Here is a 12,911-nt window from a genome sequence, read left to right on the forward strand (position 1 = left end):
TGTACGTTACACAAGCCTCGAGTTCAAACGGTAGATTGACAAAGCTCTGGTCCAATGAGATTGCGACTCGAAATAGGCGTCACCCCGTCTCTCTCTGGACCGAAAGGAAGAGGCGTGGTTTCGTCGCTCCTCCAATCGGAGAGAAAGTACGAGGTACGCTTTCGCCAATCACAGAAGGCGGAAGTCGATAGAGGCCAATGGGAAAGGTTGTGGGCGTGTCCAAGTGACTAAATAAGTGCTTTTTTGTCTGGCCTTCCCTCTGTACTCGCAGGTCTTGCGTCTGGTTTGTGGCGCAGCGGAGGACACTGATCGCGGACATCATGCACAAGGGAGAGGTGAGGTGCAGTGCTCTGAGACGGCGGGATTACTGTGAACTGAGGGGGAGACCGGAGCGGCGCGGATGCTTCGGAAATTTTATTTTATTTTTTTCTTCTCAGCGCTTTGTGCGAGCAGGCGCTGGCGACACTTGTTTTATGTTAGTAATGGCGGCTCGAGTAGTTGATAAGCCGGGGGATAAACTAATCCGCGGGTAGAGGGTGCTTGCGCAATGAGTCAGCAGCCGGCTTTGTGTGCCGCCATCTTGTGCGGCCTAGTTCTCTCACCACGTGCCCGACGCCTCGCTGCCCGCTATAGCGGCGGCCGTTCTATTTATAGATCGGATCACGTGCATACAGTAACCAATCAGGCTTCAGCTCTTATTTTTAGCCGCGGTTGCTATGCGAAAGTAGCGTTGTGATTGGCTGCCGCGCAGTGTATGTCCGCGATTTCCTGTGTGTGAGGGAAAGTGACGGGTTTCTTACTACTTGCAGTCACCTAAGGAACCCGAGCAGCTGCGGAAGCTCTTCATCGGGGGCTTGAGCTTCGAGACCACCGACGACAGTCTGCGCAACCACTTTGAGCAATGGGGAGCCCTGACCGACTGTGTGGTGAGTGATACACTATATCTGTGGGTCCTGATACTGAGGGTGTTTACAGGGGTGATGCTAGGTGCGGCCCACGGACATCCGGGTCACACAAAGGACGACCTTCAATCTGAATGAGAGCTTCTGTGCCCATTCACAGGAATGAGTGCAGACCCCATTATGCCATGTGGCTGGACTCTATGAGCGGCCATTTTTAAAGGGATGGTGGGGGTTACTGATGACCTAACCTCCTAGTAAAGTCCGGGGGAGCTACTTTAGGGTGCGTTTGCACATGGCTGATTTGGTGTGGAGAATCTGCATCCTATTTTGCATTACTGTTGCCTGTTTGCTGCAGATTTCTCCCCCCTGCAGTTGAAAAGGGGAAATCTGCTGCAGGAAGTAAATTATGCTGTCGCTTTCGGTGCAGATTTGCACCAAAAGTCACCATGTGTGAATGTGTCCTTAGAAGTGTGAATCCTCTTTAATCTGTTTTAAAACAGCTCCATGCAGTGCACAGTGGCCCTGGTTGGTACTGCAGGCTGAATCCTGTTGAAGTGAATGGGACTTGGCCTGCAATAGCAACTCGGGCTGCTGTGCACTGTATGGTGCTGTCTGAAAATGGCTAGAAGTGCGAGATCCCCTTTAAGCGTAATGTTCATGAGCTGTCCTTGGGGATAGGTGGTCAATATTAGATCGGTGGGGGTCTACCACTTGGGACCCTCACTGACTGCCTCTGCCCCATTCAAGTGAATGGAGTAAGTTGCTACACGAGGCACAGCTGCTCTGAACTGTATGGTATCCATTAGCTGTTGCAGAGGACAACAGGCCCCAAACTAGGGCTTCCTGTAGTGTGGGGGTTTGGGAATGGGGTTTCTAGACCAGATATCCTCTTCAACCTGTACGCTGGCTCTTTTTTTTTTTCATGCAATTAATCTATCTTACTTTGTAGGTCATGAGAGATCCGAACACCAAGCGTTCACGTGGATTCGGCTTTGTCACCTATTCTTCCGTGTCAGAGGTTGATGCTGCCATGGACGCCAGACCCCACCGGGTAGACGGCCGTGTGGTGGAGCCTAAACGTGCAGTTTCCAGAGAAGTAAGTGTCTAAACCCAAAATACTGTAAAGTGCAATAGTCTCGCAGTCTGTTTAGAACCTGCTGATTGTTGGCTCGTTCATTCACTTTATAAGTGAATGAAAATGAATGAAAACGACTGAACAATCAGTATTTAAACTGACTTTTTTTTTAACTTGCATAAAACAAAGTATACTATTTGTTATAAATGCAACAGTTATTTATTTTCACTCATTTGAACGTCTTTGGCTTTTTTGGCAGTCACTTTGTGTTCAAGGCCCTTTAGTGCGCGATCTAACAGTGTTTTTCTTATAGGATTCTCAAAGGCCGGGCGCACACCTCACCGTAAAGAAGATCTTTATTGGGGGCATCAAGGAGGACATAGAAGAGCATCACTTAAGGGACTACTTTGAGAAATACGGAAAGATCGATGTGGTAGAGGTGATGACAGACCGCGCCAACGGCAAGAAGAGAGGATTTGCTTTTATCACATTTGAAGACCACGATTCAGTTGACAGGATTGTCAGTAAGTGGCGCAGCTTTTGATTCACCATTACGGCATTTACCTGCGCCTGTGCAATAACACCACTTTCTGTGTCTTCAGTTCAGAAATACCACTCTATTAATGATCACAACTGTGAAGTAAGGAAGGCCTTGTCCAAGCAAGAGATGGCAGCATCTTCTACTCAAAGAGGTGAGTGTCTAGACTGCCTTACTAGTAAGGTTCTGAACATACTAATCAGGAGGTTCCCATTATAGTGCTGGTGACACCACATCTTGGTGGTCCATTACTATCCATAAGGGTTACAGTATCCTAAAACTCTAGGGACCTCACAGATTAGTTTTGTGTGCCTGTCCTGTCAGCCCAATTAAGTCTTTAAGTATTAATAAAATTAACAATGTTACCCTTTCACTAGGTCGCGGTGGTGGTGGCGGAGGAAACTTTAGTGGACGCGGTGGCTTTGGTGGAAACGATAATTATGGCGGAGGACGTGGTGGTGGAGGAAACTTTGGCGGTAGGGGTGGTAAGTGTCTTGAGTATATCTGTTATATAATCTAGATCTCGACAAGAACACAAAAATCTGATCATGTTTGTCTTCAGGTGGCTTCAGTGGACGCGGTGGTTATGGAGGCGATAACTACAACGGGTTTGGTAATGATGGATATGGCAGCAACCCACCATATGGCGGTGGTGGAGGTGGCGGCAGCAGCAATCGGGGATACGGTGGAAGCCAAGGAGGTGGCTATGGAGGAGGCCATGGTGGTGGATATGGAGGAAATGGTGGTGGTGGTGGCGGCGGTGGCTATGACAGCTACAACAATGGAGGAAGTGGCGGTGGATTTGGTGGAGGCAACGGTAAGTGTGTATACTGAGACTGAAGTAATTCTTTGACAAACTTTAGGACACCTGAGCTTATTTTGTCTTATTTTTTTTTAAGGTAACTTCGGAGGCAGTGGAGGAGGAGGAGGAGGTGGCGGAGGTTACAATGACTTTGGCAGCTACAATAACCAGTCCTCTTCCAATTTTGGACCCATGAAAGGAGGCAACTATGGTGGTGGAAGGAATTCTGGACCTTACAGTGGTGGTGGCGGCGGTAATTAATGCATTAGTTACACCTTACTTAGTTTAGATATGCTGCATGGGACAGACTGTTGGCTCATTCAGAGTTCAACTTGTATGCAGTCTATAAAGAGGCGCTGCAGAGGCAGTCCATGGAGAGGGGAAGCAAAATCATGGGCTGCTGCAGCTAATGCTTTTGGATCTTGCTCTCCTTGCATCGGCACTATGTCCAGTATGGCATACTGTTTGAGAGGGAGCAGAATCTGACGTTTTCTTCATATTTGGTGTATATAGCAGGAACTAACAAGAGAAATCCATACGCAATTGATATAATGGCCAGAACTGGTGCTGCTACTCATGTACACACCTCATTTTGAAGTCGCCTGAAAGGAGTACGCTGTAAAAGTGAATCAAAGCTCGACTAAAGTAGTAAAGTTTTTAGTTAGTCTTAATAGGAGGATTTTTTTTTTCTCTAACGCCCTGTTCTGCCTTAGGTGGTTATGGTGGTGGCAATGGTGGAAGCAGCAATTATGGAGGTGGCAGACGCTTCTAACGGAGGTATGTTTGCAGGCAATCTTGTGAATTGGTGATTCTTGCTACGCACAGAATAGGAAACTGCCTTTTAAATTTCAGATGTGAAAAGTATGTGTAGATTTAACATACTTGTCCCATATTATTCAACAGGAAACAATGCTTAGCCAGAGAGGAGAGCCAGGCAAGCGACAGGTTACTACACAAGTTCAAGTCAGCCAAGCACAGTTGTGGCAGGGCATAGCTGCTACATGAAGAAATGTTAGCAAATCAGAATTTACGTGTGAGGAAAACACAGAACTGTTCATGATTTACTTATGAAGACTTTGAGTTTGTTTTGTGACAGTGTCAAGCATTCCTAGGAGTGGGTTTTATTGTATAGGACTTTTTATATAATTTTTATTTTATTTTTTGGCTGTTCAAACTGTAAACTGCATCATGACTCTATAATAAATGTGCCATTTTTATACTTCTGCATTTAGAAGACATTCCTTTTTTTGGAGAGGGAGGTGAAGTGAGGCTGTGAGTTACAGTCTGAATGGGTTGACGGTGGAAATAAATTCCACACGTCTACTTCTAGACTCATTGTGGGGCAGAAGAGTTTGAGAAGCTTGGTTAACAGAAATCCAGATGAGTACTAGAACTAAAATTGTAGAAAAATCAAATGGCCTGCATTGAGACTATTAGCATTCTATGCAGCAAGAACATGGGATTTGTATAACTTTACTGGACTTTGAGCCTCAAATGTACCAGAAGCTTATAGAAATCAACCACAGTTGAACAGACTAAAGGGAGCCTCTAACCTGTCCTGGTGCCTGCCATTGGCTAAAAGCGCCTCACTTTTCAGAGTCCCATGCATGCTCTCCCATAGACTTGTATAGAATGGCATGTGCATGATGCTCTGAAAAGCACCCGGTTCCCTCTAGCCTAACGGCACCATATGGCTAGGCTGGGGATGGGTTCCCTTTAACTGTGTAAAGAGGGTTATTCTGGACTTCAGGTATTTTCTATTGATTACCTATCCTGATAGGTCCACAGTACATGATTGGGGGAGATCCCTGGCACTGCTGTCAGTATAGAAGTGGGTTGTGCTGATTGTACTGCAGCAGCCCAGGTTGGCAGTGCAGCTCCTAATCAATGGAGTGGCAGTTGTGCCTGCAGTATGGACAGTGCAATTGGTTTCCATGCTGATGGCAGTGCAGGGAATCAAGTATTGATGCCCTAAGTTCTTGGCAACCCCTTCAGCTTCATGTCTATGAAGGAACTCCACATGTGTGCAGAACCGCACCGTGGACATCTGTGCTAGTCTATAACGTCACTGAAGATATGACCTGGCAGCTGTAGGCCTACAGCATCTAATGTGGGTCCTGTAAGCAGGGCTAGTAAAACAGCCATTCACTCCCATTATAACTGGCAGGTCAGCACTGGGGTTGTGCTCTCATGAACAGTTCCTGTAACTCAGTTTTAGGGTTGGTTTGACATGGAGGCCTTGGAAAGTCATATGCAAGATGAGCTAGCGTGGCATTGGAAGACGAAGACAGTTCAGGAACAGCCGCAATAGCACATGGGTCCAGAGACTGCTAGCAAGAAAGATGTTCTCTCCAGCTCAGCCCAGTTTTGCTACTTCTAAGCATAGGTGACATCCAGTGAGATAGCAAAATGAAAGGGATTCCTCAGCACATCGGAAGGAGGCAGACCAGAGGCAGGCAAGCCTAGCATGCAGTACCAGCCAGAAGGGACAGTTTTGTTACCTTGCTTGTAGGTAAGAACAGACTTTTCTTCCGTACTATATTGTGACATCAGTTATACAGGCTTAGTGGTTTGAGTTATATTTGTAGGAAACTGCAGTTTATGCCCACTTAGTGGTATTCTTATTCAATGTACATGCTAATTCTAGCTTCCACTAAGGCAAAAGGATGGATCGCTCATGAATTTCAATGCACTTTGTGCTACATACTGTTCAAATTTTCTTTTGGTTACTTTAATCTTCTAGTTAAAGCAGCACTCTGGTCCCAGAGGGACTAACTTTATTCTATTACTAGCCTGTTGGCTCTCTGGCATGGATTTTCAAGTTTCAGGCTCCTCTGGTCTTCCAAGGTAGGTAGCGGCACTCACTGTGCATTGGCAGTCCAGACACTACACAAGCAGATTACTGATGCACTACCAATGTACAGTGGGCATCAGATGGCCCAAGTACTGTGGCAAAGGTAAAATCAGAGGGCCCTGGAACTGGACGATTCACACCAGAGCTGCAGTTTGTACCAGAAGCTATTTTATACTATTAAGCTCTGTTAAAGTTTTGCTAAACTTGTTAATTTTTAAAGGCATTGTGCATGAATATGAAAGGTCTTAGTTATGTCACCTCTGCAACTTCTGCAGTGCATCTAAAGAAGTAACTGTCCAATAGATCTGGAAGAAAACTGGTGGTCAGCCCCTGGTAGTGGACTACAAGCAAACCCTGCATTAGTCAGTCTGCAGTCATATTCCCTTCCATCTGTCCACGACTTTATCTAATGTACTTACTGTTGGCAAAAAAGTAGGAGCCAGATGGAAGGGAGATGTATAAATCTGCATAGGACCTATAGACACAAATGCAATCCTCCATTGAGCTTTTGCACAGTTGCTTGTTAGATGCATTTTAGCGATCAAGCACTTATGCCGTGAATGTGGACATATCCTTTAAGTTAAGATCACAGAAGCTTCAATGCAGATGTGTTAACCCATCAAGTTGGCTACAGAAGAGAAGTTGCTGCTGTATAATCTTTCCTTTTTTCGATCAATCTTGGCTTTAGATCAACACTGCATGCGATTTCAGTCTGTCGCCTCATTCATACGGGCAACAGTCATGTAATGTTCTCACGTTGCAACAATGCTACAAATGGCATGTATGAAAAGCCCATGCTTTCCTATGGGTTCCTTCAGATTTGCAATGTGTTGTAGCATGCGAAATTGGGAGTCAAAAACCTCACAGGTTTCATGGTATGCATGTGACTCATGAGCTTTTGTAGCCCATGTTTCCCTATGGAGCCTTTCTCTGTTGCATTCCATGAAAACAGTTTCCAGGAAATCCTCCTGTCTAAGCCCTAGCTGCATTTAAACAAACATTACCTGGAAACTTGTGACTACTACTTTGTAGAACTTGTTCTGCTGAGATATAGAAGTCAGCTGTGCTGGACGGAGGCTGCAAATAGACCATCATTCGTGCAGAATGCATGTGCTCCGTTCACTTTCTTTATCTCCATAACTCATTGCCCCTTGCAGCGGTGAGCTCCTACTATAACTTGTGTTGGAGTCGGACCACTTTATTGTGATCAGTTGGAATAGACATTAGTGTTTGCTTGTTGACTTCTCTTAATATGAACCGTTATTTGTGGCCAAATGCCTGAATATGGAAACCTGAATAAAAGTCCTTTATAGCTGTAGCATCAACCTGCAGATGGTGTAGCATCCAAAATGCTGCAGAGCAGTGGTAGGTCGGCACTAAAGAATATGATGTAAATCCATATTGATAACTCAGACTTGCCTTTCAGGTGACGATTCAACACGCCTTGGCCCACTGCTGACCTGACTGCAGACCTGGAACTGATGTCATGGACTATGGATTTTAAGGTGAGATGGTGGTACTTAACATCTTGCTATCTTGTAAGATGCACATACTTTAATCCTAGCTATTTCTATAAAGGCGGTATCCTGGAAACAGCCCCAGTTGATGTGAATTACACACTGTCTTAGACTCCCCCTGCATTCAGGTGACCACAAATGTATGGATGGTCCTACCAAACACTAATAAATGCTAGTCTTTGGCATTATGCTACAAGAACACCTGCCTGGTCTAGCACTGATAGTAGATGCCACACTAGCCAAGAACCCTATCCCTTTCATCTCAGCTGCAAGATAGATGGAGATATATAAACTTTTCATGAAATTGTAAACTTTTTTTTTTCCTGTCTTTATAGGTTTTAGAAGATGCTGAGTCCTGTGTCGCTGTTGTCTGCACATGATGTGAAGCTGGTGCACCTACTCCATCCAGATATACGTCTTTTTATTTTATGAACTTTTAATTTTTAAATAAAGATTTTTAACTTTTTTGTACATCCAGTTTTTAGTAATTCACTGATCAGGCAGCAGTGTACTCAAAAGTGTTTGCTGCTAAAGGCTTCACCAGATGCCAAATATCTGCATAGTAAAACAATATACAGCTAAAATCTATGGGGCAGCAAGATAACAGAACTGCCCTACATGACAGTGTCCCTTTACCTACACAGCACTCCTCCTGTCAGTCTGCACATGGTGATGGAATATGATGGCCAGAACTCGCATCTGTAAAGGTTACATATGCATAGAACTCTCCCATAGATGTTCGTATTTCCAGGTCCTCGTGGCCCATATGCCTGCTGCAAAGCATCTCCAAATGTGTTCACAAGGGGAGCTCGTGCACCTTCTCAGTGCTGAGGGGGAAAAAAATAACCACAGAAAAAAACAAATATTTCTGTGGCTTATATTGATAAGAACTGTAAATGAATCATTAAAAAGTTGGATGGGTTCAGAACATGGAAAGTCCTGCTGAAATATGAAGTTCATAGGGGTTTAAATACCAGCTTTCCTTGGTTCCTAAAGGGAACCTGTGAGGTACCTCATGCTGCCCTGGATTGTAGGCAGCGTAAATTGGTAACAGGTATACAAGTGTTATGGGGCAAGTATTACATTTGGAATATTTACATATAGAAGTTGCTGTGTTGGGCGAAAAAGTGATCGTGATGCCCCGTTGATCTGAGCTGCTGTGATTGGCACTTTTCTAGCTATTACACAGCACATAATAGAAGTGTTAATTACAGCAGGGTAGGCGGCAACTCATGAGTAATCAGGACTCCTGTCTTGCCAAGTGCAATGGCATCACTATGTTGCTGCTCTGGAACTTGTCCTGTAATGACAGACTAGAATAAGCAGGTCTGTTCCTACTGTATGCTTCCCCAAGCGACAGGTTCCCTTTTTTTTTTTAAACTAAATGGTTTCAGGTAAAGTAGGAAACAATCTGTAAGACTTACAATAGCACAAGAATTGAGTACATTCAGAATTTACATGTTCAAAGCCAAGACAAGGACCTCAACCTAGTAAATCCTCCCATCTAGTTGTACCTCCCCAAATCATGATTTGGTACGTCTTCTGTGATGTGGTCATGAGGCACAAGGTAAGGATAGCATATTTGGTCTGTGACCATTTCCTGGTTTTCATGCAGAATAGGTAACTTTTTTCTGAGCAGGAGCAATCCATAATGCCTTGCCTGCCTTGACATTTATAGCTACCATCATAGTTTTACTGACCAGCCAGACTTGGGATGACTGGACTTTAAACAGTCAGCCAAAAGCTCATTCTCCCAGGGGTGATCCTCCTGACCCGCAGGCATTCACAAGTTTTTATCACTGCAATTTTATCACAATAAAACACTGGCTGAAGTCCATCTGATGCATTAGATTCCAGCGCATCATTTGCATCAGATGGGGTTTTTTCTACAGGCAGTTCCTACACCGGCTGGTCCTGTAGTAGCACACTAGATCCTGCCCCCTCATTACATGCAGCCAGCAAGGGCCAGAGAAGGGGTGGGGTTTTAGTCCTTTGCCACCACAGGCCTTCGCGTTAAAACGGAAAATGCCTCTCGATACACTATTTGGCCAAAAATCCCAGCACCCATGTGAAGGAGTCCCCATATGCATATTTGAGTTGGCTGTCATCACAACTTGGAAAAGGGGAAATTAAGGCCCATTTAACACAACGGTTATCTCTCAATGTGTTCAAACAAGCAATTGTGCAATAATCACATGTGAACATGTAGCGGTTGTGCACTATTTTTTTTACTTGCGTTTATCACGGAATTTCAGCCGACATAAAAACGGGCACGCGGTAGTTCAATATTCAGTTTAAATGGCATTTGTTTAGTCTCGATCGAGAGGAGACATCTACACTGCACCACCCTCACCCTCCTGGCCATACCATGAACCAGCCAGCTGTGCTAGCTCCTGTGCAGGAGCGTGGAGACACGGCACGCCTGTCCGGCATCATTTGCCCGATAGCCGTCCAATGTAAATGGGCCTTTACGCATGTCTGGTGAAGACAATGGTTTTTCTTCACACTAGTTCAAATTCTGCTAGCTAGAGATTCCTTGCATGGAACATATGCAGAGTTTACTTCAGCTAAAGGCCCATTTAGACGGGCCGAACATCAGGCAAACAATGCCAGACACTGGTCCCCCATATACACTCCTGTGCTGTTATCGCTGGCTCACAGTGGGGTGGCTGCAGGAGATTTCACTCCTCGCTCTCCCCGCCCCTCTCCACTGACTTAATGTAGCGGCCGTTTAATACTAACGGCTGGTGGTAAGTCAATAGAGGGAGGAGGAGGAAGCAAGGAGTGAAATCTCCACCCACCCTGCTGTGAGCCAGCCATACTAGCTCCTGGGCAGCAGCACCCGCGCTAGTATATGTGCAGGGATGAGTGTCAAGCATTGTCTGCCTGACATTTGTCCCATCTCTAAATAGGCCTTAATGAGGGACATTATGATTTCACGCAATTAGTATGTGTAAATGTACAGTATTCCATGTAAAAAAAAAAAAACCACTTCTGTAGCTGTAATTTGGTGTCAGATAAGTCTAGTGCTGGCCTTTGTAAGGAAAAAAAAAAAAGCGACGTATGTTGAACTATGACATGCTTGCTTCACATACTGGCTGGAATATTCAGTATCAATCAGCAATGCTAGCTCTGCCAGCAATTCTGCATCAAAATCTGCACTTAGATGTGGATTTCCAGGTCGGCATATTCCCCAATGCTGTTGTGGACTGTTCTAGTCATGTCAGCACCATAACTGAGATTTTTCCTTCTAACGCACAGCCATTATATTGATACCCAAACCTATATGTTCAAGTAGATACTTAAAACTAGATTCTCAGTAGTTCTCAGCTCCACAGATCCAATGCTCCAATCATGACAACTGGTCTATAGCTTATTTGTTAAGCAACACTGTAGAAAAGCATCATTAAAAAGGTTTTCCAGCGAGAATACTATTGATAAGTTGATTGGCAGGGGGTCTGTTGCTCAGGATTCTGCCCGATCAGCTGATTGTGCACCCACTGACAGCGGGGCAAATACACAGTGGTCGGAGCAGAGGTCTCTGCTCCGATCTTTGTGAAGTGATTGGTAGTTGTAACTTAAAGGGGTTGTCCCGCGCCGAAATGGGTTTTGTTTTTTTTCAACCCCCCCCCCCCCCCCCCCCGTTCGGCGCGAGACAACCCCGATGCAGGGACGTAAAAAAAACCCGCTCAGCGCTTACCTTAATCCCCGCGCTCCGGTGACTTCTATACTTACCAGTGAAGATGGCCGCCGGGATCCTCTTCCTCCGTGGACCGCAGCTCTTCTGTGCGGTCCATTGCCGATTCCAGCCTCCTGATTGGCTGGATTCGGCACGTGACGGGGCGGAGCTACACGGAGCCGGCATTCTGCACGAGCGGCCCCATTGAAGACAGGAGAAGACCCAGACTGCGCAAGCGCGGCTAATTTGGCCATCGGAGGCCGAAAATTAGTCGGCACCATGGAGACGAGGACGCCAGCAACGGAGCAGGTAAGTATAAAACTTTTGATAACTTCTGTATGGCTCATAATTAATGCACAATGTACATTACAAAGTGCATTAATATGGCCATACAGAAGTGTATAGACCCACTTGCTGCCGCGGGACAACCCCTTTAAGTGCAGCTCATTGAAATCAATGCATTGGGGGACACAGCCTGGGTATAGCTACTGCCACAAGGAGGATGACACTAACCAAAGAAGGGGGTAGTTCTTCCTAGCCTCACCAAGCTAGCCAGTTTTAGATTGGTGTTGGTAGGAAGCAGACCTCTTCCTGCTTTTGGGCTTCAGTTTTCCTGACTATGGCACTTAAGGGCTGCCACTACTCTCCCTGTTTACCCTAGCAATGAGGGGGAACAGACCAGATTTAACTGCTCTGCCATCCACTCGGACTATTCATGACGGCCATTTGGGTTAGTCATGGCCCCTGTGGTTTCACGAAGGTTCTGGCATGTGTGATGGCCCTCTTGAACAATCTGTACAGTTTCAACATCCCTCTGCACACATCCTGATTCAGGTGGATTATTTATCAAATGACCCCAAGTTCTGCCTCTCACCATCTCAATGTCTGCTTTTTCTGGGTCTATCATTTGACATAATACAGGGCTGAGTTTCGCTTGCAGTCCCATTGGCCACTGCATGAGTCCTGGGACTGATGGTCTCATCCTTTGAGGCCATCTCATTTAGGCCTCATGTCCACAGGGTAAATGGAATTGCGGATTCCGCTGCGGATTTTGCCCATAGGGAATCATTGCCATCCGCGGGTCCATTAAATTGATTTTTGCACCCGAGGATGGCATTTTAAAAGAATTGTGTTTTTTATGCGCGGGAGAAAAAACGCGGCATGCTCCATTTGCCGCGGATCGCCAACATTGCTATCACATTGATAGCTATGTGTGCGGATATCTGCATGCGAAAAAATGCCATTTAAAGCAAATCTGCGGCAGATTCTGCGCGGATTGTATTTTTGAGTGGACATGAGGCCTTAGGCAGTTGCATGCGTGGCCTTTCCAGTGGGCCATTTTCTCCTGCTGAGAGAAATCAGCGAACTCTCAATTGCAAGATGTGATTACCTCCACATTAACGCGATCTGGTGGCTGGACTCCCCACAGATCATCCGAAGATGCCCTAGTAATTCCTTGGACGGAATTCCAGTTCCTTGTACATTGCCTTTTCAGGAAGGCCTACCAGGGATTGTCATTGCACCAGGCACACAGACCTCATTGA

The 12,911-nt window shown here is 45.6% G+C and overlaps 1 protein-coding gene across 6 annotated transcripts; it reads left to right on the top strand.

The window, feature by feature from the left end:
• The first annotated feature begins 206 nt into the window (after positions 1-206).
• HNRNPA1 (heterogeneous nuclear ribonucleoprotein A1) lies at positions 207-8,159 on the top strand. 6 transcript variants are annotated; one of them, XR_010787283.1, is made up of 11 exons: positions 207-335; positions 810-926; positions 1,852-1,998; positions 2,291-2,501; positions 2,580-2,669; positions 2,893-3,000; positions 3,078-3,332; positions 3,415-3,570; positions 4,031-4,094; positions 7,598-7,676; positions 8,024-8,159. XR_010787283.1 is itself a non-coding variant. In XM_066584281.1 (10 exons), the coding sequence occupies exons 1-9, from the start codon at positions 321-323 to the stop codon at positions 7,633-7,635; spliced, it is 1,137 nt and encodes a 378-aa protein (XP_066440378.1). In that variant the 5' UTR covers positions 207-320; the 3' UTR covers positions 7,636-7,676; positions 8,024-8,159. The 6 variants fall into 6 exon arrangements, 5 of the variants coding, with proteins under 5 accessions (XP_066440378.1, XP_066440376.1, XP_066440379.1 ...); XM_066584281.1 differs by lacking the exon at positions 4,031-4,094; XM_066584279.1 differs by lacking the exons at positions 7,598-7,676; positions 8,024-8,159 and adding an exon at positions 4,221-4,536.
• The last annotated feature ends 4,752 nt before the right edge of the window (positions 8,160-12,911 follow it).

This window comes from Eleutherodactylus coqui, chromosome 1 (assembly GCF_035609145.1).
Source record: "Eleutherodactylus coqui strain aEleCoq1 chromosome 1, aEleCoq1.hap1, whole genome shotgun sequence".
Taxonomy (NCBI): domain Eukaryota; kingdom Metazoa; phylum Chordata; class Amphibia; order Anura; family Eleutherodactylidae; genus Eleutherodactylus; species Eleutherodactylus coqui.

Bases quoted from the DNA above. Each gene is read 5' to 3' on its own strand.
- HNRNPA1 (XM_066584279.1), top strand. The intron at 2,670-2,892 runs GTGAGTGTCTAG...CCCTTTCACTAG, and splicing joins AGCATCTTCTACTCAAAGAG to GTCGCGGTGGTGGTGGCGGA. The intron at 3,571-4,030 runs GTAATTAATGCA...GTTCTGCCTTAG, and splicing joins TTACAGTGGTGGTGGCGGCG to GTGGTTATGGTGGTGGCAAT.